General features: G+C 31.1%; 1 protein-coding gene across 2 annotated transcripts in view; it reads left to right on the top strand.

The window, feature by feature from the left end:
• The first annotated feature begins 4541 nt into the window (after positions 1–4541).
• Positions 4542–25844, top strand: part of LOC115877459 (E3 ubiquitin-protein ligase SIAH1-like) — a 31511-nt gene continuing 10208 nt past the window's right edge. The window contains exons 1-4 of one of the 2 annotated variants that reach the window (XM_030893614.1): positions 4542–4753; positions 7616–7854; positions 19253–19348; positions 22907–23115. In XM_030893614.1, the coding sequence (XP_030749474.1) occupies positions 7637–7854; positions 19253–19348; positions 22907–23115 (523 nt within the window). In that variant the 5' untranslated portion in view covers positions 4542–4753; positions 7616–7636. Of the gene's footprint in view, positions 4805–7615; positions 7855–19252; positions 19349–22906; positions 23116–25844 lie in introns of both variants that reach the window. The other variant, XM_030893613.1, reaches the window with a different exon arrangement.

The raw sequence follows: 25844 nt of genomic DNA, 5'->3' as shown, positions 1-25844 counted from the left end.
ATAACAGTTCGAAAGTTCAACAAAAATCTTACACGCGTTTTTAAAAACAAACATATAACCACGCACTATGTCACACCAGCGAGCTTCAGCAAACGAATACGACACAGCAAGGGCTTCCAGACTAAACGATTGGTGTATTCACACCACTCAATAGGCGTGTCGGGTTTGCCGAGCGGTTTCCAATGCAGTCGCTTTCTTTCACATCTGTAATAGGTAATTTGTGGCTCAGGGCCGATACCTCGTTTTACATGGGTGACCTTTAACAAATTAGAGACAAGCTGCAATTTTGCATGGAGCTTCATTTTGTAGATCTTTAAACATCCTGAAACCCCAGCGATGAACCGTTGAGCCTGTCATCCCAAAACCACCCCTATAAGGGGTAAAAATGGCCTTTTTTTTCTTTTTCTTCAATAACTCTAAAACTACGAATTTTAGGAAAAAAAGTCACGAATAAAAAATTGAAGAGAAGAAAATTTCCTACTACATAGGTAAAGACCCAAATTTTTTAGAATTTCAGTGGCGCAGGTGCGAATTCTTTAATTTAGGAGGATTTTTTTAATAACCCACCATTCTGTGTTTAACTTCAAATGAAAGTATTTTTGCGATAAATCTCGAGACCAAAAAATTTATTAGGATACAAGTTCCTATAAAAACGATCTTTTTAATAAAGGTAAGTTACCAGTGGCGGAGATAATTTTTTTAAATGTGCGTTTTTTACATTTTATAAACATTGAATAAGAAAAATTGCAGTTTTACAAATAATTTCCCATGAAATAGATATATTGAAAAATTTACACGTTTAATAACAACTTCAGAAAAACCGTAACTCAAAAATTGGATAACTTGTCTTAAGGATAGTCCTCATTCACTTCCACATTTGTTGGGTTCATACATGTAATGCCATTGCATTGACCACATGCCATAGTGCAGGTGAGTGCCATTCGCTTGCATGTACATGCTTTTTTACAGCCTCCTGAAGAGCAATTGCAAATTTTTTCTCTAAAACCTGTGTAGGAGCAATGGGCTGGTCTGAATGTATTGGATTAATCTCCCGATTTTTCAGATTCCAACCCCAATCTTGCGGTGGTAAATTGTTATTTAACCAAGCCTGTACCCTGCGATATTTTCAGATCTGTTTTCTTAATACTATAATTCTATAACATATCACTATGGCAAAAATGTCACTGTTGTTTTTGATGGCTATGAAGAGATACAGACTAAAATTGTGGAGCAGAATCGCAGATCTGCAGGTAAAAAAATGGTACCAATTGTATCTCCCTCGAATTTATCTGCAGTGAAAGTACAAAAGGCAGATTTTTTATCAAACAACACCAACAAAAGTAACTTCATTGGTGCGCTCGGAAAAGTATTGTTGCAAAATGGAATCAGTGTTAAATTCGCTGATGGTGACGCCGATACTCCTATTGTAACTACAGCGGTCGTAATAACTGACAATTTACCAGAACTGACCGTAGCAGTAGTTAGCGAAGATACGGACATTATAGTGTTACTGATTCATTATTGCCACAAGAGACTGTTCATGATTCGTCCGGGAAAGCTGTCAAAACCATATTAAATAATCGACATATCGGCTTTACAACAAAAATTGGGGGATCTGAAGAATGTGATTCTTAGTGTCCACGTCCACGACATATCTGGTTGTGACACAACGTCTGCTGTGTTCAATAAAGAGAAGATTAATTTAGTGAACACCATCCAGAAGAAAAAGTTATGTGAGCTATTAAAAGAATTTTATAATCCCGATGCTGCAAAGGAGAAGTTAGAAGAAGTTACATCTCAGTTTTTTATAGCAGCATAATATATTAAAAACTCGACAAAAAAAGTAGATTTGAGTAGTGCCAGATACATGCTTTATCAACAGTACGTAGCTAAACGAAGTCTTAATACCAACTTCAACTTCGCATCATTACCACCTACCTCCTACATTACCATTACCACCTGTTATTAAACGTGTAAATTTTTCAATATACCTATTTCATGGGAAATTATTTGTAAACCTGCAATTTTTCTTATTCAATGTTTTTAAAATGTAAAAAACGCACATTTAAAAAAAATTATCTTCGCCACTGGTAACTTACCTTTATTAAAAAGATCGTTTTTATAGGAACTTGTATCCTAATAAATTTTTTGGTCTCGAGATTTATCTCAAAAATGCTTTCATTTGTAGTTAAACACATAATGGTGGGTTATTAAAACAATCCTCCTAAATTAAGGAATTCGCACCTGCGCCACTGAATTCTAAAAATTTAGGTTCTTTATCTATGTGGTAGGAAATTTTCTTCTCTTCAATTTTTTACTCGTTTTTTTCCTAAAATTAGTAGTTTTAGAGTTATTGAAGAAAAAGTAAAAAAAAGGGCCATTTTTACGCCTTATAGGGGTGGTTTTGGGGTGACAGGCTCAACGCTTCATTGCTGGGGTTTCAGGATGTTTAAAGATCTACAAAATGAAGCTCCATGCCAAATTTCAGCTTGTCTCTAATTTGTTGAACCTCGGCCTGTATAGGCCCTGGGCTATATAGTCACCAAAGCCATCTCGTTATATCATAAAATAATATCAAAACGAAATGATAATTGAAAAATTTGCAAATTTTAGGTGACAAGTTCACTCCGCCCTTAAAAATTAACTAAGACACGTGGGAACATGAGACAAAAAAAACAAATTAATCAGATCAAATTATAATACAGGGTAAAGTTAAAGTAAAAAACAACCACCCTCTCGATAAACCCTGTATAATAAATCCCAATACTAAAGTTTATATAAAACTGAGTTTACGAATTAAAGTTAATATACAGGATGGCGAGGTGCGCCATCCTGTGGATTACACAAAAATAGAAAGATGTAGAAACAAAATATTTTATGGGTATATGTGGGAAGGCAATGTGCATAATTTAAAATTATTTTGAAATGTACAGGGCGTGTCAGAACTAAGATCCATACCAAAGTTATATTTTTTCTTATGGAACACCCGGTATTTTATTTTATTTTTGGATTCTTTGACATAATAATTATAAAGGTTTAATATATTTAAAAGCTTTGGTTTTTGAGATATTTAAAGATATTTAAATATATGCATGCTATAATAAAAAAGTTTGTCAACACCCTGTACATACTTTTCAGAATTAATTCTTGTGCTGACTTTGAAGCCAGAGAAATAAGCTTTACGAAAAAAAAATATTGCTTCCTTAAATGTATACAGGGGTATCAAAAATTGCTGGTCTATTTTAAATATTTATTTTACATAAAAACTTCATTATTTCAAATACAACACTATGTATTTTTTTGAATAAGTCGAAGTAGATTCAAATGCTCTTTCAAACTATATTAAGGTTTCCTATATCTATCTGTCTCAGATTTTAAATAAAAAACGATTTTTCCATAAAATTGTAATCAAGATGGCTGGTGTTGCCATGGCAATTGTCTAGTGACACTTAGTAGCTCTTTTCAAAATCGACATTAGTTTATAGACTTTATTTAAATTTATAACAGGTTATTTTTATTTAATTTACCTACAATAACGTTAATAAGTAAGTAGTTTATTATTTTATCAAATTATTAAATAAAAGTAAACTGATATAAATTTAAATATAGCCCATAAACTAATGTCGATTTTGAAAATACCTACTAACTGCCACTAGCAAATTGCCATGGCGACACCAGCCACCTTTATTACCATTTTATTGAAGAAATCGCATTTTATTCAAAATCTGAGCCAGATAGGTATAGGAAACCCTAATATAGTTTGAAAGAGCATTTAAATCTGCTTCGACATATTTAAAAAAATACATAGTGTTGCATTTGAAATAACGAAGTTTTTAGGTAAAATAAATATTTAAAATAGACCAGCAAGTTTTGATACCCCTGTATACATTTAAAGAAGCAATCAAATTTTTTAATAATTTTATTTCTCTGGCTTCAAAGTCAGCACAAGAATTAATTCTTTCAATATCTTTAAATATCTCAAAAACCAAAGCATTTAAACATACTAAACCCTTATAATAAATGCCTTATTTTATGCCCAAGAATCCAAAAATGAAATAAAATACCGGGTGTGTGTGTTCCATTAGAAAAAATATAACTTTGGTATGGATCTTACTTCTGGCACACCCTGTACATTTGAAAATAATTTTAAATTATGCACATTGCCTCTCTACATATACTCACAAAAAAATTGTTTCTACATCTTTCTGTTTTCGTATAATCAACCAAGGCGAATGAGGTGCGCCACTCTGTATATACAGTGAGTTAAAATCATGAAAGTTGGGCTAAAAATAACAATTTCTGTTCCATTTTTTTTGCATCTCAGTGTAGTACTTATCTGTATTAATATTTCAAAATACACGCTGATAAAAATAAGAAGCAAGGAAATTACAAAAACGGTACTTTACGTTTTAGATAACGCAGTGTCTGTCCTATATGTCATCAGATATAAATACATACTCTAGGACTATGACGTATTTTACCTGTGTATCGACCTTAAATCTAACAATCAGGAAATTAAAATAATCAGCAACCTTTCCCAACGGCTCTACTATTATTCAAAACCAGTCCCGGTGTAAAAATAGGGAAGAAAGGTACACTGGCGACCCTTATTTACTCCGGTGGTCCCTACGACACTGTACATTGGAAGTAGAAGTACCTGAAATAAAAATGTATTTAGCGTTTGAGGCGTTAGTGATTTAGTGTGCAATATGTGCTGGAATGATAAAGAACAAGTTAAGATGTGTTTTTTGAGGTGAATGTTTGATCGTTTTTGTTGATGTATAAATATTGTTTAAGCAAACAGGTATGCACAAATATTAAATTCAGTAAATATATAGATAGGTAGATATTTGCTTTTTATTCGTCAAAGATATTTCAATATACACAGTGTGTCTAAAATTAAAATAATATTAATATAAAGAAGAAGAAATGAGAGTAGAAGAAATAAGGCTTACACAAAAGTTAAATATGACACTAGGAGATATATTAATTTAAAGCTTAAATATATACCGGGTGTTTCTCAAAAGCGGCTTACGACTATAACGTTTTTATTTTGTCAGATAATAAAACGAAATTTAGTATGTTTCAAATACTTTCGGTCGCTTCCTGTTTCACCGGAAATGACTACAACTTTTGATTTTTAAATGGTACCTTCAGTATCTTTTTACTTTAGTTGATAGAAAATAACATTATGAATAGAATGTCATATCGTATGTCAATTTTTGACATTTTGAAGTAATAAAATGGCTGTTTAAATTTCAATCTAAAGTGCTATAGCTGTGTTTTAATCAAGGAGCTCTTAAACATTAGATTTGATCGTCTAATGTTTTTTTTTTGTCTCTTCCTGGCCGTTTAAAACATGCCTAAATTGTATTTTTAATTATAATTCAATTTTTTCAAATGGGACGAGGGTGGCTCATTAGCATACCAGGTGCGTCTCGAAAGTGGCTCACCCCTATAACTTTTTTATTTTTTTAGATAAAAAAACGAGATTTGGTATGTTAATATATGACAAAAATTAGGATTGATTGACGTATTCAATTGTTTTTGGTCACTTCCTGTTTCACCGGAAATGACTACAACTTTTGATTTTTAAATGACACAATCGGTATTTTTTTACTTTATTCGATAGAAAATTACATTCTCAATAGAATGACATATCATATGTCAACTTTTGACATTCTCACTTAATAAAAAATTGTATTTTAAATTTCAATCTAGATTGCCATGGCTATGTTAAAAACACTAATTCTTAATCAAGGAGCCTTGGAAAAATAGATTTGACTGTCTAATGTTTTTAGTGTCTTGTCCTGGCCGGTTACAAAGTGGCAAAATCGTATTTTTAATGATATCTCAATTTTTACAAATGGAAGAGGCAAGAAAAGCATTTTTTTACGGATAATTTGATACCGCACACTTGGTATTTCGAGTCAAATTTTCGTTACGAACCTCAAGTTATAAATTCAAAAAAACCATATGCGAAAAAAAAACGAGATTTGGTATGTTAATATATGACAAAAATTAGGATTGATTGACGTATTCAATTGTTTTTGGTCACTTCCTGTTTTACCGGAAATGACTACAACTTTTGATTTTTAAATAGCCCACTCGGTATTTTTTTACTTTATTCGATAGAAAATTACATTCTCGATAGAATGACATATCATATGTCAACTTTTGACAATCTCACTTAATAAAAAATTGTATTTTAAATTTCAATCTAGATTGCCATGGCTATGTTAAAAACACTAATTCTTAATTAAGGAGCCTTGGAAAAATAGATTTGACTGTCTAATGTTTTTAGTGTCTTGTCCTGGCCGGTTACAAAGTGACCAAATCGTATTTTTAATGATATCTCAATTTTTTCAAATGGAAGAGGCAAGAAAAGAATTTTTTTACGAATAATTTGATACCCACACACTTGGTATTTCGAGTCAAATTTTCGTTACGAACCTCAAGTTATAATTTCAAATAAACTATATGCGAAAATGTCAAAAGTTGACATATGATATGTCATTCTATTCAAAGTGTTATTTTCTATCGAATAAAGTAAAAAAATACCAAGGGTGCCATTTAAAAATCAAAAGTTTTAGTCATTTCCAGTGAAACAGGAAGTGACCGAAAACAATTGAATACCTCACTCAATCCTAATTTATGTTATATACATACCATATCTCGTTTTTTTTTAATTGAAAAAATAAAAAAGTTATAGGGGTGAGCGAGCCACTTTTGAGACGCACCCGGTATATTTAGATTACCTACCACATACTTGGTATTTTGAGTGAAATTGCCCTTACATTTATGGTCATGGTACCCTAGAGTAAAATTTCAAGTGTTGTTTTTTTTAATTGAAAATGTAAAAGTTGACATATGATATTATGTCATTCTATGCAGAATATCATTTTCAATAATATAAAGTAAAAAATGGTGAGAGTATTATATTAGTATTATTAAAAATAGTGTTTGTGTTTTTTGATGCGATATTAAACATCTAGACCCCCAGGAAAAGGTGAAAATTGATGATTTATCGTTTCATATTGTATGTCGTTTTCGGAAACGTACCTATTTCCTGTCGCGTACAGTATTTTCTTGATTTTTTTGGTTTGAAATTCGAATTTTCGAATCGCAGGTTTATTCAGATTGATGTTCAAATCGGTGTCATGACTTGGACATTCGTAAAAATTATTCCATATGTGACAAACAGCGATTTTTAAGGGTTTTTTTTTTCAAAGAAATAAGTAACCATAGAGGGGAAATTCGAAATTATTTGTTAATACGACCAACATGTTTTTATTTATACAGGGTGAGTCTTAAATAATATGTGCACAATTTTTGGGAGGAATACATAATTTTTTACACCCTGTATAAAAATAAATTCTGGCAGTAAGCGGCATTAAAAAATAAAGAAGAATACGAACAAAGTAATGACGTCTAGGGTTGACCTCGCTGAAATTATCATCGGTTGTCATTCCTCAGCCGTCTTTGACACCGTTTTTTTTTCATATGTTATTTCAATCTATAGAAAAACATTTAATTTAATTAAAATTATACTAGGCATTTCTATCAAAGATACAAAATAATAATCAATTACTAATCAATTTCTTTTTGATTTTAGTTAGTTTAGAGTTAAACAGTTATGGCGAGCGAAGACCTAGCAATAATCAAGGAAAACCTCCTGTGTCCTGTATGTACTTGTTACATGTCCGTACCGATTAGACAATGCAAAACCGGCCACAGTCTTTGTGATCAGTGTTTCACGAAAGTGAAGCATTGTCCGAAATGTAGGGGACCCAAATCAACTGCTAGGTGTTTTACTTTGGAAGCTATTGCTTCTAAAATAATACTAACTTGTAGGTAAGAGACAATATTAATATTATTTGTTAGACAGAAGTTTTGTCTTTGTTGATCGTTTTTAATAGAGATATACAGGGTGGTCCGAACTGTATTCCGGAAACTTCAGCAGCATATTCTGCACATAAAAATAAGTAAAAAAGTTTGTATAAATGTATGTCCGAAAATGCTTAGTTTCGGAGATAGAGGGTGTAGAAGTTTCATTTTTATTTCGATTTTTTCCTAATATCTTTTGAAATAATGTCAATATTTGGATCAAAATTGGTGTCTAGGAGTTTTTTGACATAAGAAATTTGATTTTGATGTCAATATGACTCCTACTTATAATAGAGGGCGCCACCTACATATTTTTTAACTGGTTTGAAGAGTAATAACTTTTTGTCCGTACCTGTATAAAAGTACTGAGTAAAAAAATATACATTTACGACGTTTTTATGTAAAACAAGTCTCTTGTTAAAAATCGCTACGAGTAATGGTTCTCGAGATATTTTGTATCGAAATTATCAATACCTGTCATCATTGACATAAATTAAACAAGTTGACTAAATAGTTATTAGACTGAAATCATAAATTTAAAATGGTTTGTGCCACAAGTTCAACAGAAACTGTTTTATCATCATTTTTTCGAAGAAAAATTTATAATTAATTAAAAAAAAACAAAAAGTTCCAAAATTTATTATTTCAGTCAAATAATTTATCTACCCAACACTTTCATTTTTTGTCAATAATGACATATATTGACTATTTCCATTCTAAATATCTTGAGAACGGTTGCTCGCAGCGATTTTTACCAAGAGACATTTTTTACGTAGAAAATCACGGAAATGTATATTTTTTCACTCAGTAGTCTTATACAGGTACGGACGAAAAGTTCTCTCAAAACAGTTAGAACACATGTAGGTGGCGCCCCCTACAAATAGGAGTCATATTAATATCAAAATCAAATTTCTCAAACTCCTAGTCACCAATTTTCATCCAAATATTTACGTTACTTTATAAAAATTTACTGTTAAAAATTATTTGGAGAAAATTGAAATAAAAATAAAACTTCTACACCCTGTATCTCCGAAACTAAGCATTTTAGCACATACATTTATACGATTTTTTTTACTTATTTTTATCTGCAGAATATGCTGCCGAAGTTTCCGGAATACAATTCGGACCACCCCTGTAGACTATACCAAAACATATGTCAGAGAATTGATGCAATAATTGATCCCGATTTCTTGATTTAATTCAGGACAATCTTCGAATTGTCTGTTTATTTTTACCAAGACACTGTCTCCTCGATGAACAATTCAGTAGATTGAAGCTAAGAAATACATGTGAATGCAGATTCTGCGAGGAAAATGGGAAAATACCACATCACTGAGTGCGCCGAGACGGCAACCATTCGTACCATAAACTTTGGTACGACTGATATTGGAGATGGAGAACTAGTCTCTGTGAAACCGTCTCAGATACTGGCTTTGTCAAAGCCCTGATACTGCATGATGAGTTATTACTCGCTATAACTCAAGAAAGGAGGGCACAAATAGATCTGTAAGGCGTGTAAGGTCGCGGTGATTAACCTCCCTCCCTAATATTCTACATTTATACGATTGTCTTATATCTATAGTTTTATGCAACTACTATAAAATCTTACTTTGAATGTAGTAAACAATGATTCAGTATTAAAACTAAAAAAGTTTAGGACTTCCATTGTCTTTATTTATTTTGCTTACACAACGTTTCGGGCAGAAGTATCATTGATCGTTGTCAAGTGTGAACTAAAAACTAAACTAAATCCTAAAACTACTGAGCTTATACATATACTAGAGCCGAGCATTCACCCGTGAATTTGTTGGGTGCAGTCAAGCATGAAGTTTTCCACTAAGAACATGTGCACTAAAGGGTTTCAAAAGTGGTTGCTGTATTGTTGAAATTTCCATACTAGGATTGCTAAAGATTTTATTATTGTTAGAAATGAATACGACCTCTTTAAATTTGCGCTTTTTCCAATGGGGTCTTTGTGGACCGGGGTTCTTTGAGAAGAAAATGTTAACCACTCAAAAATCTCATTGTGTCCGATTGGAGAAAATTTGAAAAAAAACGGTATCCCCGTTTGTATAAGATTTTTCGAAAAATCTAAAGAGACGGTTTAAATTTTTTTTAAATTAAATATTAAACATTTTTTCTCTAAAATAAATACTAACGGAAATATATCTATTTTTAGTTTATTTATTAGAGCCTCTAAATATAGAGGAATATATAAACCAACCAACAAATAATTAAAGGTATTTACATTAATAGTCTATTTTTAATGAAGACAAGCCGAGAGACAAACCAAATATAAATTTAAACATTAAAATGGAAAAATAACGATTGTTTAAGAAAAGTTATGTTCTTAAACACTTCTGACATTTTCGCTTAAAAACAAATCGTATTTTAAATTTCAATCTAGAGCGCCATAGCTGTGTTAAAAGAGTAATTTTTAATCAAGGAGCCTAGGAAAAATAGTTTCGATCGTCTTATGTTTTTCGTGTCTTGTACTGGCCGGTTAAAAGATGCCCAAATCGTATTTTTAATCATATCTTATTTTTTTCAAATGAAAATATAAAATATTTTTTACGAATAATTTGGTATCACACACTTCGTATTTCGAATCAAATTATCGTTATGAATCGCATGTTGCAATTTAATATAACTGCAACCATATTCAATAATAATGTCAAAAGTTAACATATGATATGTCATTCCATTATTCAGAGTGTCATTTTCTATCGAATAAAGTATAAATATACCGAGGGTACCATTTGAAAATCAAAAGTTGTAGTCATTTATGGCGAAGTAGTGACCAAAAACAAATACGTCAATCAATGTTAGTTTATGTTATACAGGGTTGTTCACCACATACGACACGGAATATTGTAGCTAAACGATTAGATTTTTACAAATTCTAAATTTTAGATTCGTTAAAGGACTATTAGAGCTACAATTTAAAAATATTTTTACAAGATACAGAGTGTCCCAAATAAATAAAAAATATCAAAGTTGTATTTTTTTAAATGGAACACCCTGTATATTATTACATTTTAAGTTTCTATGATTAAAATAAAGGTACCAAAAAACCAAACCAAACCAAAATAAAGGTATATTTGATTAAAGTTTATTACACTTAAACCTTACCGCTTTTCCGCTTTTGAAATATTTTTAATTTTGTGAAATTGCAGTATAAATTTTAAGGCTTCATTTCTCCGAGGGTATCAAAGTTTTTAATACTAAATATTTACTGAAGTTTATTTATTGATCAGTTATTGTGTTGCAGTAATAAAAATTTTATTACCTTATACAGAGTGTCTAAATATTTATTTTAAATAATTATTAGCTCTAAACGGCAATAACTTGTTTAATTTAAATGGAACACCCTGTATATTTTATGAGAATCAGATGCACAATTTAATTGTCTATCAAATTGTATTATACCATTTTTTACCTATCTCTTCATGTGTCCGTAGAAAATGCATTTTCTTGTAATTTAGAACTCATTTATCAATATACCCATGGAATACTGACATTTTAGATTATTTTTAAAGATGTACCAAATTTTTAAAGAGTACAGAAGATACTAATACTGTCGATATAGTTCGTTTATTTCATTAAAAAATTAAAAAAAAAAAACTGTTTAAATATTTGTTAAAGAGGACCAATTAATATGATTCCAGTATTCAAACTACATTAATTGGCTGTTTGCGTTGATTAATAATAATTGCTCCAAATACTAAAAAACTGAATTATGTATGTGTATTAGACAGTGTGGTAAAAAAACTAACACCTTAATAATGATATTTCATTTTTTGACAAATGCTTATTTATAACAACAGAGACGTTCATTTCCATAACTTATTATTATATTGATTTTTCTGATTCAAATCCACATTTATTTAGAATAATTTATTAACGAACACAATTAAATATGTAATTAATTAGTATTTGGGCGGAAATACTGGTGGTATATTTAATTAGTGGTATACTCTTTTATAAAGATTTAAATAGTTTTCTTTTTGCATACAAATGGACTAGTAATATTATAGTTTTACTAAGAACGATAATATTACTAGCCTGTATATTTTGTACATTTGTTGTTTTAAAAACAATCTAAAATGCCAATATTCCATGAGTATACTGATAAATGAGGTCTAAATTGTAAGAAAATGCATTTTCTATGAAAACTTGAAGGGATAGGTAAAAAGTGGTCTAACACAATTTCATAGACAATTAAATTGTGCATTTGATTCTTATAAAATATACACGGTATTCCATTTAAATTAAACAAGTTATTGCCATTTACAGCTAGTACTTATTTAAAATAAATTTTTAGACACTCTGTATAAGGTAGTATAATTTTTATTATTGCAACACAATAACTGATCAATAAATAAACTTCAGTAAATATTTAGTAATAAAAATTTTGATACCCTCGGAAAAATGAAGACTTAAAATTTATACTGCAATTTCACAAAATTGAAAATATTTCAAAAAACGGTAATGTTTAAGTGTAATAAACCTTAATCAAATTTACCTTTATTTTAATCTAAAAAGGGTGTTCCATTTAAAAAAATACAACTTTGATATTTTTTATTTATTTGGGATACTCTGTATCTTAAAAATATTTTTAAATTGTAGCTCTAATAGTTTTTCAACAAACCCAAAACTTACAATTTGTAAAAATCTAATCGTTTAGCTACAATACTCCGTGTCGTATATGGTGAACAACCCTGTATACTAGCATACCAAATCTGGTTTTTTATCTGAAAAAATAAAAGAGTTATAGGGGGTGAGCCACTTTTGAGACGCACCCAGTATAATGATAAAATTTGAACAAGGAATAACCCCATAAAACTTTTTGCATTTCTTTTGAAAAATAATTCTATTAACCTGTAGCGTCTAAGTACAATTATATTTGGAGTAATTAAAAAAAAGTAATAAAAACCAGATTATTTCCTTTAAATTTTCGAGATTAATTTCGGTAAATATTCAAATTGTTCTTCTTAATTAAGAAATAAATTAGGGAATAAATATTCCGAAGGAATTTGCCGTTCAATTTTCTTTCCTAAATTGGACTTAATAAAGGGTTCGGATCATTTATATTTTAGAAGAAGGGATTTTTCCAGAATAATAAAATTTGTAAGGGCTCCAATAAAAATAACTTAAAAAAAATATTTTTTTTCAAAAACAAAAAGAAATCCAATAGGTTAGTTGGGGTAATTAATAAACGATTTTAACAAAAATAATTTTAACAAGGTATAACTTCGAAACTTTGACGTTTGCACTGAAAATTCTAAAAGGGTATATTTTAAGACACTTTATATAATAGGTGCTTTGATGGACAGCTAGAAATTTGCAATAGGTTCCAAAAACAAACTTGTTTACCCTATAGGAAAATCAAATATTGTCCTATTTTGGGGTAAATGTAAACATATTTTTTAAATGGGGTAATAGTGAACCAAGAACTATACAAGTTTGTTTTTAGTTGGGTTATAAGTTTATCAATGTCACAAATTACCTATAACAGATGCGAAAGAACACCGAATTACGCGTTCAGGTTTCTGTGACCTTCAGAAAGAGTTCATAGAGAATCCGCATCAATGTATAGTTTGGGTTATTATTTGTTTGGGTGAAAATAATCTGCACCAATATGTTATCGAGGCATACAAAAAGGTCCACAGACTTCGAGACATACGAAAAATCAAGTCCATTCAGCGTGTGTCGCAATTTTCACACCTTAAAAAATTAGTTTTTATAGCTATAGCAACTGCAGCGACTATGAAAAAGCTGTGTGATTTTCATAGAAAATAAGGGCACCTGTAATTCATTTGAGAATGTTATAAATCGCTAAAAGAGGTTTCAAATCTCTTGGATTTCTATTAATATTAAATAAATTTTATTAAAAATTGAACTAAAATTGTTAGTATCATTAAAAACAATTCAAATTCAAAAATTGTATCAGTCAAATTCCCTCATTTAAGGTGAATATTAAAGTAAATATAAATACAGCTCATTCTAATCTCTACTTATCTTTAAGAAAAATTTAAATCATTGTTGCAATTGGGCCTTAATGCCATTTCGAATGAACAATAGTATTAATAATGTACATTATAATAATAATAAATTGTATATCATAGTGTGTATTAAAACTACTAAAACTCTTTTAAATTGGTATTATATTAACAACTTTTGTTTTTTAATCCAAAAAAAAGTTACCAATTTTTTCAATCAAAATATTTGTGGACCTTCGTTTTCCCATGTTCGTCAAGGTAGGTAATGGGTAAACGGTAAAAAAACAGGATAATGAAATTTAAAAAATTACAAAAATTGTTCAAAAGTGCCTCCCTCTTGCATTAAACCAAACGATCATAAAATCCCCTCCTCACATTGGATAACATATCAGGGATGACAGTGTCAAAGGCATTAAATATTTTCTGCCTTAACTGCTCCAAGTTTTGAATTTCTTCATGGCCGTAAATTTTAGATTTTATGTACCCCCATAAAAAGAAATCATCTACCGAGAAGTCAGGTGAAATTAAACGTCAGTCTAAACAAAACTGTCATTTTTGAAAACTTTTTGGACACACGCTAAATGGACTTGATTTTCCTATGTCTCGAAGTCTGTGGACTTTTCTGTATAATATCACAGTAATTTAATAGATTGCTCGTCATATTATATCAGCTCGTAGGAGATTAGGAAAAAAAAAAGATATTTATAGTATAAAAAATTATTTTATTTAACAAAATTTAATTAAAGATGTGACAAAATAGTTACATTTCTATTGGTTCTATCGGACTTTTTTCGACTATATAAATCTTTATTTTTTGTAAACTTTAATGCATAAAATATTTTCAATCTAATAAATAATTTAATGATGTTAATAAGAGGAAATTTTTCACATGTGGTCAAATTCTATAGTTTTCATTATATTAAACAGCCTCTGAATGTTTTCTTCAGTGCAAAACTCATCAAAATTTAATATAAATAATGTTTCCAGCCTGTAAATAAAATGAACAAATTTTTCCACTTTCATGATCAAAGGCTTTTAAATGGGTAAATAATTTCGAGTTATCCAGAGATTCGGATTCTTTTGCAAATTTTAGACAAATATCACATTGATGTATTTGAAGACCCTTTTTAATGATGTAGTCAAACATAATTAAAGGCATTGTGAGTTGAAAACATTTCTCAGAGGCTGTTTGATATAATGAAAACTATAAAATTTGACCACCCATGTGAGAAATTTCCTCTTATTTACATCATTAAATGATTTATTAGATTGAAAATATTTGATGTATTAAAGTTTACAAATAAAGATTTATATAATCGAAAAAAGTCCGATAGAACCAATAGAAAGGTAACTATTTTGTCACATTTTTAATTAGATTTTGTTAAATAAATTAATTTTTTATACTATAAATATCTTTTTTTTCCTTATAAATAAACACATTTGCATCCCATTTTAAATAAGATATACCAATTACCAAAACTTAGAAATAACAGTTCAAAAGTTCAACAAAAATCCTACACGCGTTTTTAAAAAGAAACATATAACCACGCACTATGTCATTCCAGCAAGCGAATACGACACAGCATAGGTTTCCGGACTAAACGACTGGTGTATTTACATCACTCAATAGGCGTGTCGGGTTTGCCGAGCGGTTTCCGATGCAGTCGCTTTCTTTCGCATCTGTTATAGGTAATTTGTGTCAATGTGTTTAATTGTTTAAAATTTTCTCTAATCAAAAAAAAAAACTCTATCTCCGTTAGCATTTACTTTAGAGAAAAAATGATAGAGGCAAAATGTTTAAAATTTAATTCCCTATAAAAACCGTCTCTTTAGATCTTTCGAAAAATCTTTTACAAACGGGGATATTTGAAAAAAAAAACGAAAAAAGATCGTTATCTACACATTCCCGCTGAGATTGGTTAGTTTTAATATTTTTTTTCCACTCAACCTCCAGATTGACTGGGCTAAAAGAAGTAGTTTGTATAGATTTAACTTTTCAGTATATTTACATGAGGTTTTTTGTTATTCCTGTTCTATTTAGGAATTTGTAAAGTCACCCGCGAACAAAACTAATGTTTGCCCGAACTATTCACATTGCTAAAATTATCATCCATTACTGAAATTATACAAAACGTACACATTTTCAATGGAAACACACTCCATTAAATCAAATATCCAGTAAATCGAAGTAATGGAACGAATCCGAAAATATATCTGAATTCGAGGTTTCCCATCCACTCCACAATCACATAATAGTTATTTACGCAACGAGTAGAGTAAGGACGTTATTACCGCAGGCATGCCTTTAATCACAGAAGTGCTATAATAATGTTATTTCTACGATTTACTTGCGCTATTTATAATCCATATTCTATCAGCATTGAAGGTCGATTCATATCTACCAGCACTTGATGGCGTGTCACGTGACACCGACAAGTGTTTTCGCAACGTCCTGCAATTCACTCACAGGCAGGTTGACAGATCGATTCATAGTTTTTCTAATTTTGATATTTAAAGCCTAGATCAAAATATATACTTACGTGGATAAGTAAATCACAATGGAAACTATCGCAAACATATCAACGATTTCTATTTATCTTCTTTTTTTGTTGCACACGCGGTGCTTCTACTCTATCGCTCGTTGTCGAGGACCTATCGCCCGCGCGCCAAATTTGAACATTAATTTCAATTTTAAAAATTTAATTTGTAAAATGCTACAGCCACTCTGTACAAATATTAGGAAATCTAACCAGAAAGTATGCATGTGGCTTAATATAAATAAATGAACAACTGAATACTTTACTTGCCTATGACAAGATAATTCGGGGACCTTTATATTACACACTAAACACTTTCTTGTCATTTTTACGAGTATTTAGAAAGTCCAATGAAAAAAAAATAGAAATATAGTTGCACAAACTTAAAATGAACTTCTCACTGAACACATCTTGCATCCTTGGCTATATAAAAGCAGTCGATAAGAGTAATTAATACAATTTTTATATTAAAAAACGAAAAAAACAAGCGTCGTTATGATCATTGCCTGGAAACTTATATGGTGAAATTTTGATAAAATAATTTAGTACACACTAAAAACACGGTATGTCGCTATTGGTAGGAAAAATAATTTTTAGAGGTTACTAGTTTATTTGGTTGCCTGTGATATGCATATACAGGTTGTTTCCTAATTAATCTAAAAAATAAAAAAATCGTTAGAAAACGAATTAAGGCGGGCTCTTAATAAGTATATTTATTTTTTTCTCGACAACCGTTTGATGAACAAGAAAAACTCAAAAGATCAATTTTGTTGAAAAAGGATGGCCAGTCAAGAAAAAAATATATTTTCTTTAAAAAAGCAGTGGTGTACCATTTATGTTCTATCTATTTTTTTTAATTTTTAACACCCTGTGGATCAGAAAGGAAGTACTTTAGACCCAATGGTTATATAAAAATTGTTTTAAGAACACACGAGGAATCACACCATAATTTTTTTAGACTAATTCGAAAACACCCTGTATATTGTCAACTTGACAATGACTGCTGATAAATCAAAAAATACCTTTTCAGTGAAAAAATCCTGATTTTCGCAGGAAAAATTTAGATTTTTATTGAATTTGGGCCTGCGTTTGCAAATACTCGTTTGTTTTAATTTTCTATCTATCTAAATTTTAAATATCATAGACAGAAATAGTTTTATTATTTATTAACTGTAAAATGGTGTTTTCTTTGTTGTGTTGCATCTTGCAAAGAAACTAACAAAACTGCAAAAATGTACGTGTTTCCAAAAGACGATAAGGTATGTATCTTAGATAAAAGAAAAATATATGGTATGTATTCGTTGTTTGATTTTTTTTCGTTCGCTTTAAAATCTATAAATCTCGGTCTATTCATTAGACAGCCAGTCGACTTACGATCATTTACATGAAACTCTGTAAAATAAATAAAAAAATAAATTGTAAAATATATATATTCTTATGTTTTATTAAAGTTACTCTGATATATTAATATATCACTGTAACTTTAAAAATAAATCCTTTAAATTCAAATATAAACATAAAAGACATTTACAGCAGAAAAGGCGAAGGCGCTGGGTTAAACGTAGTCTCCACTAAAAACACGGAGGGGCGCTTTGACCCAAAATTTTACTCTTAAGTTTCATATCTATCTTAATAGTAGATTATTTTCTTTTATCTATGAATTATGATTATTTTGGAAACACGTGCAACTTTTAATGCGCATACGCAAAGTAAGGTCCTCGAGGAAGACAAACCTATTGAACGTTTCATAAGTGCAATAAAGAAGGTTTGAAAATGGCATGTCGTGATGTTGGAGACATATTTTTTAATGCTAAATTTATGACGTTGATTTATCCACGTAAGTATAATATATGATCTAGGATTTAAAGTGACACTTTTTATAACCCTTTACGTTTTCAAATATGAATAAATAACTACTTGCGCATTCTCATAGCCACTTTATCAGGGCTATTTGAGATTATTTTTAGGTTTTCAAATGGGGTTTCTAACAGGACACTGTCTCCTCAACGAACACCTCAGTAGGCTGAAACTGAGAAACAACGGCGAATGCAGATTTTGTGGGGAAAATGGGGAAACACCAGAACACCTTATCACTGAGTGCGCCGAGACGACGACCATTCGTGCCATGAACCTTGGTACGTCTGATATCGAGGATGGAGAGCTGGCCTCTGTGGAGCCGTCTCAGATACTGGCTTTTCTTAAAGCCCTGAGACTGTATGATGAGTTATAACTCGTTATAACTCAAGAAAGGGGAACATACGATAGATCTATAAGGTCGCGGTGATTAACTCCCCTCCTAAACATTCTACATCTACATCTAGGTTTTCAAATTAGCTGATAATTTGTGAGATACATTGGTCAACTTAATTTTTTCAAATACGGATCTGCATTTTTTATTTCAGGTTTTCAAAGAACTCGGTCTCGTGAGTAAAATGATAAGCAACACTTAATATCTAAATTTCTGTCAAATCTAAAAAATTCTGTCAAATAGCCCTGATAAAGTGGCTATGAGAATGTGCAATTAGTTTTTTGATTTTCTAAAAAGTAACCATAGGAAAAAATAAAATAGATTTTTAAAAAAATCCGTTTTTCTCAAAAAACTCAGTAATCCTTGAGATTTTTTTGATAGCATGTTGGTGAAAATCCCAAGAGGCAACTTTCCCCCAATTTAATCATCTTCGTATCTATTACGCTTTCCGAGATACCAACGCTCGTACCCCGAATTTGTAGCGCCCTGTATATATTATATTAGCTAAAAGAAAAAATGCTTTTATTTTAAAATCAATATAATTTTAATTCCTCTACATCTGTTTTTTCTTGTTTCAGGTTCAAAGATGAGGGATGTTTATTCTCGACCTTAGGCGATGCAATGGCCGAACATGAAAGGCAATGTCGATACGGTCTAATTTGCTGTCCATTCAAGTAAGGAATTGGCCTTTTTGCATAAAAATCCGCTACTAGAGCCTCAGGTTTATTATTTTAAATTTCTTTTCCGAGATATACAAAAAGAACAATAGAATGGCATGTGACATATTTACAGATGCGATTTTAAAGGAAAAAAATTATACAGAAAAAGTCAACTTTTAAATAAATTTGGATATAAATTCCGCCACCTTCTATAATTCAACAATTCAATTCAAGTTATGAACGCCTATATCTTACTGGTAATAATAAAATTGATGCCCACTGAAATTCAGTGAGATACTAGACATTATATGTGCCACCATCGGAGAATATCGTAAACAAGTGATATATACAAATACACGGATTTAAATAGCGAGTATACGAAAAATTTATTATTCAGGTTGGTCCGAACTGTATTCCGGAAACTTCGGCAGCATATTCTGCAGATAAAAATAAGTAAAAAAGTTCCTATAAATGTATGTCCTAAAAGCTTAGTTTCGGAGATACAGGGTGTAGAAGTTTCATTTTTATTTCGATTTTTTCCAAATAATTTCTAAAGTAACCTAATAATTTCATTGAAAATTGGTGTCTGTGAGTTTTTTGACATGAGAAATTTGATTTTAATGTCAATAGAACTCCTACTAGTAGAGGTTAAGCCACAATAGGCCCTCGCGAATCAAATACAAATACTTGTAGAGGTCGCCACCTACATATTTTTAAGTGGTTTGAAGAATAATAACGTTTCGTCCGTACCTGTATAAAATTACTAAGTAAAAAATATACATTTAAAATGTTTTTTACGTGAAAAAGATCTCTTGGTAAAAATCGCTATGAGCAAAGGTTTTCCAGATATTTGGAATCGAAATTATCAATACCTGTCATCATGGACATAAATTAAACATGTTGACTAAATAGTTATTAGACTGAAATCATAAATTTGAAATGTTTTTGTATCAAAAGTTCAACAGAACCTGTTTTATCATCATTTTTTGCAGAAAAAATTATGATTAATTTAAAAAAATAAAATTTCCCAAATTTATTATTTGAGTGAAATAACTATCTACTCAACGTGTTTATTTTTCGTCAATAATGACGTATTGATTATTTCCATTCTAAATATCTTAAGAACGGTTGCTTATAGCGATTAGCGACGGATGCTTATAGCGATTTTTACAAAGAGATATTTTTTAGGTAGAATGTCACAGAGATGCAGGGGCGGTTTGTCCTATGAGGCAGATGAGGCAGTGCCTCACCAATGCATTTGAAGAATTGCACGTATTAATCGATACATCTTTAATCACAATTTTATATTTTTTTCCCTATTTGAATCAATAATAATTGTATTTTTTATCCGTCATTCTACAATAAATTACGTCGATGGTATTCCTTTAAACGCGCTTCCTTTCCCATATGCGACAAACTCGACGATATATATATATATATATATATATATCCATCTCATTTGTTCTTTAAGAAGTATATGTGCAGAGGTTTGCCTCTTGCCTTTCCTTGTCTAACGTATTGTGGTATATCGCATTGACGGAGCGACAGCGTTCACTGGAATCTTAAATCTATAGAATGAAAAGAAAAAGCATAGGCAAAACCTTTAGTTGAAGAGAGATAAAATGTATGGAGTAGTAGCGCGTAAAAAGACCGTATTGAGGCGAGCTTCAAATGTAAATTTAAACCTTAAAAGCCGTTCGTTAAAATATATGTATCACTTCCCGATCAGTTCCCGGCGATCAGCCCGAGAGATTTTAGGCGACAGCTGGCGACAGGCTGAAAATGCAGAATTGCATTATTTGGGAATTTGTATTAGTTTGAATTAACTCTGCCGGTTATTGCACTGTTTTGTCTCTAATTGATTAATATATACGTTTTTAATGTGAATTGCATGTTAATTACTCGTCTTACTGATTACAACGTATTAAGTAAATACCTAAAAAGTGGGCAGTGACTTGTTGATTGATATGATGATTTAGAGGGACCATGCATCATCAGAGAACTTCCCCAGGTAAAGTTTTTCGAATACGAATCATTTCTAGATAAATTGTGTATTCGTATAGTCAAAAAGTAAAGCAACCTGTTACAGAGATTTCATTTTGTTTTATTTTTATAGTATTGGTAGAAAAACAAAATTTTACCATACAGAGTAAAATATATAAGACAAAATATCCTGAGGTCGTTTTGATAAAAATTTACTGTTGCAATAGCCCTATGTAATAGGTACCGCATGATCGAAAAAAAAACGGCGTCCAGTTGGCTTGAAAATGACGATCGATGATATTTCCCATATAATTTTACATATAAAATGACAGCGATCTTCATTTCATAGCCATCGCTGACGCCGTTTTATTCGATCATACGGTATAATACTGCGAATTATATTACATAAGGCTTAAGGCAACTGCTAAAAATTTAAAAATATTTAAATACAAAAATCTGCGCTTTTTAAATCTGGAGGTATCTAAAATACTAAAAATAATATACAGTGTGTATTGCATTTAAAAAAATTGAGATATAGCATTATAATATTGCAATGTTGACCGTGCCATAAAAAAATCCCTGTATAAAATAATGTGAATTTTTCTCGGATTTCTTCTTTTGTCCTACATACCTCGCTATATACATACTTAAGCAATAATATATCAATAAGTTAAATTCACTCCAGGTTTTTACCACTTTTTAAAAAATGAAATTTTTCAAATATGAATTATCATGGAAATCCCGCATATATAGTGCTTCAAATAAATCAATAGTGTGAAGTATGCCGAATTTTATGCTGAACCTAATTCTGTACAGAAAAATGGTAATGCGATTGCAATTTTACAGAAAATATTTTTTTTAGGATATGCACTTTTTTTATATAGAAGTTTTTTTCATATATTTGTCAACTACGAAGATATTGGACTTCCTCGTACTAATGGTCACCCTATATACATACTAATAAAAATTTTCTTCTAATGTGCCTCACCATCTTCCAGTGCTACGAGCCGCCCCTGCAGAGATGTATATTTTTCGCTCGGTAGTTTTATACAGGTACGGACAAAAAGTTATTACGCTTCAAAACAGTTAAAACACATGTAGTTGGCGCCCTCTACTAGTAGGAGTCATATTGACGTCAAAATGAAATGTCTCATGTCAAAAAATTCCCAGACACCAATTTTCATCCAAATATTGAGGTTACTGCAGAAATTATTTAGAAAAAATTGAAATAAAAATGAAACTTCTACACCTTGTATCTCTGAAACAAAGCATTTTAGGACATACATTTATAGAACTCTTTTACTTAATTTTATCTGCAGAATATGCTGCCGAAATTTCCGGAATACAGTTTGGACCACCCTGTATAATTATTTTAATTGTTAGGAAGTATAATTTGTGAAAATTCTAAAAATAAAAAAGTAAATATTTTGATATGTTCAGAAGGGTCTAACTTGTATTATAATTTATTATTCTAGCTAAAAAATCTTTATAGATGAGTTCATCTACCGTGGCGAGCATAGCTTTACGCACCGGTTTTGCTAGTGGGGTTATAATTGAGGCTATTTCGGCTATAACGAAATACTGTTTTAGGACATACGATCACTGTAAATGGACGGGGTACATGAAGAAATTGGAAAACCACTGTATGAGGAAGCACACCAATAATTTCTACTCCAAAGAAAAGCAGAAGTTTATATCCAAGAGTTTTAAAGAAGTCGACAGCTACTACTACATTTACGTAATTATTCACGCATACGACGAGTTCTTTAGACTAACTTGGGAGCTAGACGACGAGACAGGTAAAATAGTCCAGAATTTTTAGGAACATTTTAGAAAAAATTATCAAAGCTATCTGATAATTTTATATTGTAATTTACCATTGAAAGTGTCATATGAAATATCTAATATACCGAATATCTGCAAAAGAATCGAAATATGTGGTGGACATTAGATAATGATTCAGTATTGAAATTGAATTTTGGACTTCTCTTGTATATTTTGCGTACACAACGTTTCGGTCATGTCAGTGTCACTGACATCGGGTAAATCAATAATTTTCCCAATCAGCTCGATATATTGATGATGTTGCCAGTATTACTCACCAAGCTACTCTTATATTGATCAATTAAGGCCGCGTAAACAAACATAATAGTACGAGAGCTAGCAACGTCGGGAAAACAAGTATTTTAAGACGTCTGACTCTTTGATATATCTTTTATTATGCTCTCTGGAAAAGCATGCGGCCCATCTGGCTGCCGATACCCGTTGCGTTTACTACTGCGCATCCAAAGAAGATCCTCTATTTTTTACTTAGCGCTTTAAATTCTAGTATTGCATAAAAATCGAGGAAGTCTCCATTAGCTCGGCGCGTAGAGCTTTCGCCTATGACGCGAAGGTCAGTGGTTCGATACCGGCTGGGGTGCAACTTTTTTTTTTTTCATTTATATTCTGATAGTAAAGTATTAAATATTTGCTTTTTTATCACCAAAACGGATGGCGCTTATGGGTTTATGATCCGTAGTGAGTATAAGTAGAATTTGATACTTTCATTTGTTTTGAAGGATTATTGTGGTAATTAATTATTAGGCAGGTTTAGGATGGTCTGGCTGCCGCGCCGGTAGGATGCGTTTATTACTGCGCATCACATGTGTTCAGGGTGTCCCATTTTTGTGCGTTTTTTGGGATTTCTCGTTTATAATTTTATTTTAAAGATTTAAACATAATATATAAAAATTAACATTTTAATGCTTTATTAAGATAATTTCTGCCTGTCTTTCTTCAAATTTTTTTTCAGCTGTTGTTTATTATTTTAATAATACTTTTTTTAACAGATTGTTATCTAAAAACTACACAAGTTTATTTTCAGTTCAGTTTGTTAAGATAACGATGGAAAACAAAATTATCTGGTTAAATTAAATTAAATAAAATAATAATACTTTCTAAACAAAATTGATTAATGTTAATGTGTAGAAAATGCACAAATCTAGGGGTAAAATATTTAGTTACATAAAAAACTAGCAAAGTTATGTGAAAAAAAAACGCATCATTGTATCTCCACTCATAAACGAGAAATCCCAGATATCCCAAATCCCAAAAAACACACGAAAATGAGACACCCTGTACCCATGTGATGCGCAGTAGTGAACGCCACCTACCGGCGCGGCAGCCAGACCATCCTAAACCTATCTAATAATTAATTACCACAATAATCCTTCAAAACAAATGAAAGTATCAAATTCTACTTATATACACTAGGGATTATAGACCCATAAACGCTATCCGTTCTGGTAATAAAAAAACAAATATTTAATACTTTACTATCAGAATATAAACGCAAAAAAAAAAATAAAAAAAAGTTGCAACCTCAGCCGGAATCGAACCACTGACCTTCGCTTCATAGGCAAAAGCTCTACGCCCCGGGCTAATGGAGACTTGCTCGGTTTTTATTCAATACTAGAAAATAAACCGCTAAGTAAAAAATAGAGGATCTTCTTTGGATGCGCAGTTGTAAACGCAACGTGTATCGGCAGCCAGACGGCCTGCACGCTGTTCCAGAGAGCATAATAAAAGGTATATCAAAGAGCCAGACGTCTTAAAATACTTTCTCGAAAACGTTGCTAGTTCTTAGACTATAACATATACCTACAATTTTATAAACTAATTCCCGAGCTAATTCCATTATAATAAATTTAAATAATTAGCATATTGTAATTAGATTTCTGCAGATTAAGTGAAAAGTTTTGTTCTTAAATATCTACGCTGCATATTATAAACGCGTGTTCAAATATTAATCTTGTGGAATATATACCAACATAAAACGAGGTGTAATTAACGAAATATCATTGTAACAACAGCTATTTTAGAAACGTCTAGGTTTACTTATTTCTCGGAGATTTATGAAAAAATGTCCTTTGCCTCGGGTACAGATACCGCGACGTTTTGGAAATAGCTCATAACGAAACAAAATTGAACGAAGCAACGAGAAATGCCAATAAAAATCCCCCCTCGCCCTTCTCACGAGTAGTTTTCATGCGATTTTAAGAATCGAAAGTACGTCGAGGCAAACCGAAGTGTGTCAAAACAACTAGAAATAAATCGAAATGCGACAAAGTTGGGCGAGGAAATGCAACTTTGACCTGTTTACGAAGAGCTCTCCGCATAGTGTAGGGGCTGTTTTACAACCACTGTATGTTCACTTTTATAAACATTTTCAATAAAATGACGAACACACGATTTTAGTCTGGTATTAATTAATTAATTAATTTAATAAAAAATATGCTTTGGAAGTCCACCTTCAGTAGTTTTTAATTTTTTCTGAATACACCATAGAGAACTGAAAAAAAATTGCAAAATTATTTCTAATTTACAGCCGCACTCAGAATCGGTCATCGCAACGCGCGACGTTATTTTTTAATTTATACCGCGTACGAGATGTGTTTAAAAAACCGCATCACCCACCGACTAAAACAGCGAACGGGAGACGTAATCGCAGCCGGAAAGTTCGCTGACCCCGGCTTGCGTTTGGTTT

Source organism: Sitophilus oryzae, unplaced genomic scaffold (genome assembly GCF_002938485.1).
Source record: "Sitophilus oryzae breed Bouriz unplaced genomic scaffold, Soryzae_2.0 scaffold_1494_pilon_pilon, whole genome shotgun sequence".
NCBI classification, from domain to species: Eukaryota; Metazoa; Arthropoda; class Insecta; order Coleoptera; family Curculionidae; genus Sitophilus; species Sitophilus oryzae.
The sequence above is the reverse complement of the archived record's forward strand: the minus strand, read 5'-3'. Positions and strand labels throughout refer to the sequence as shown.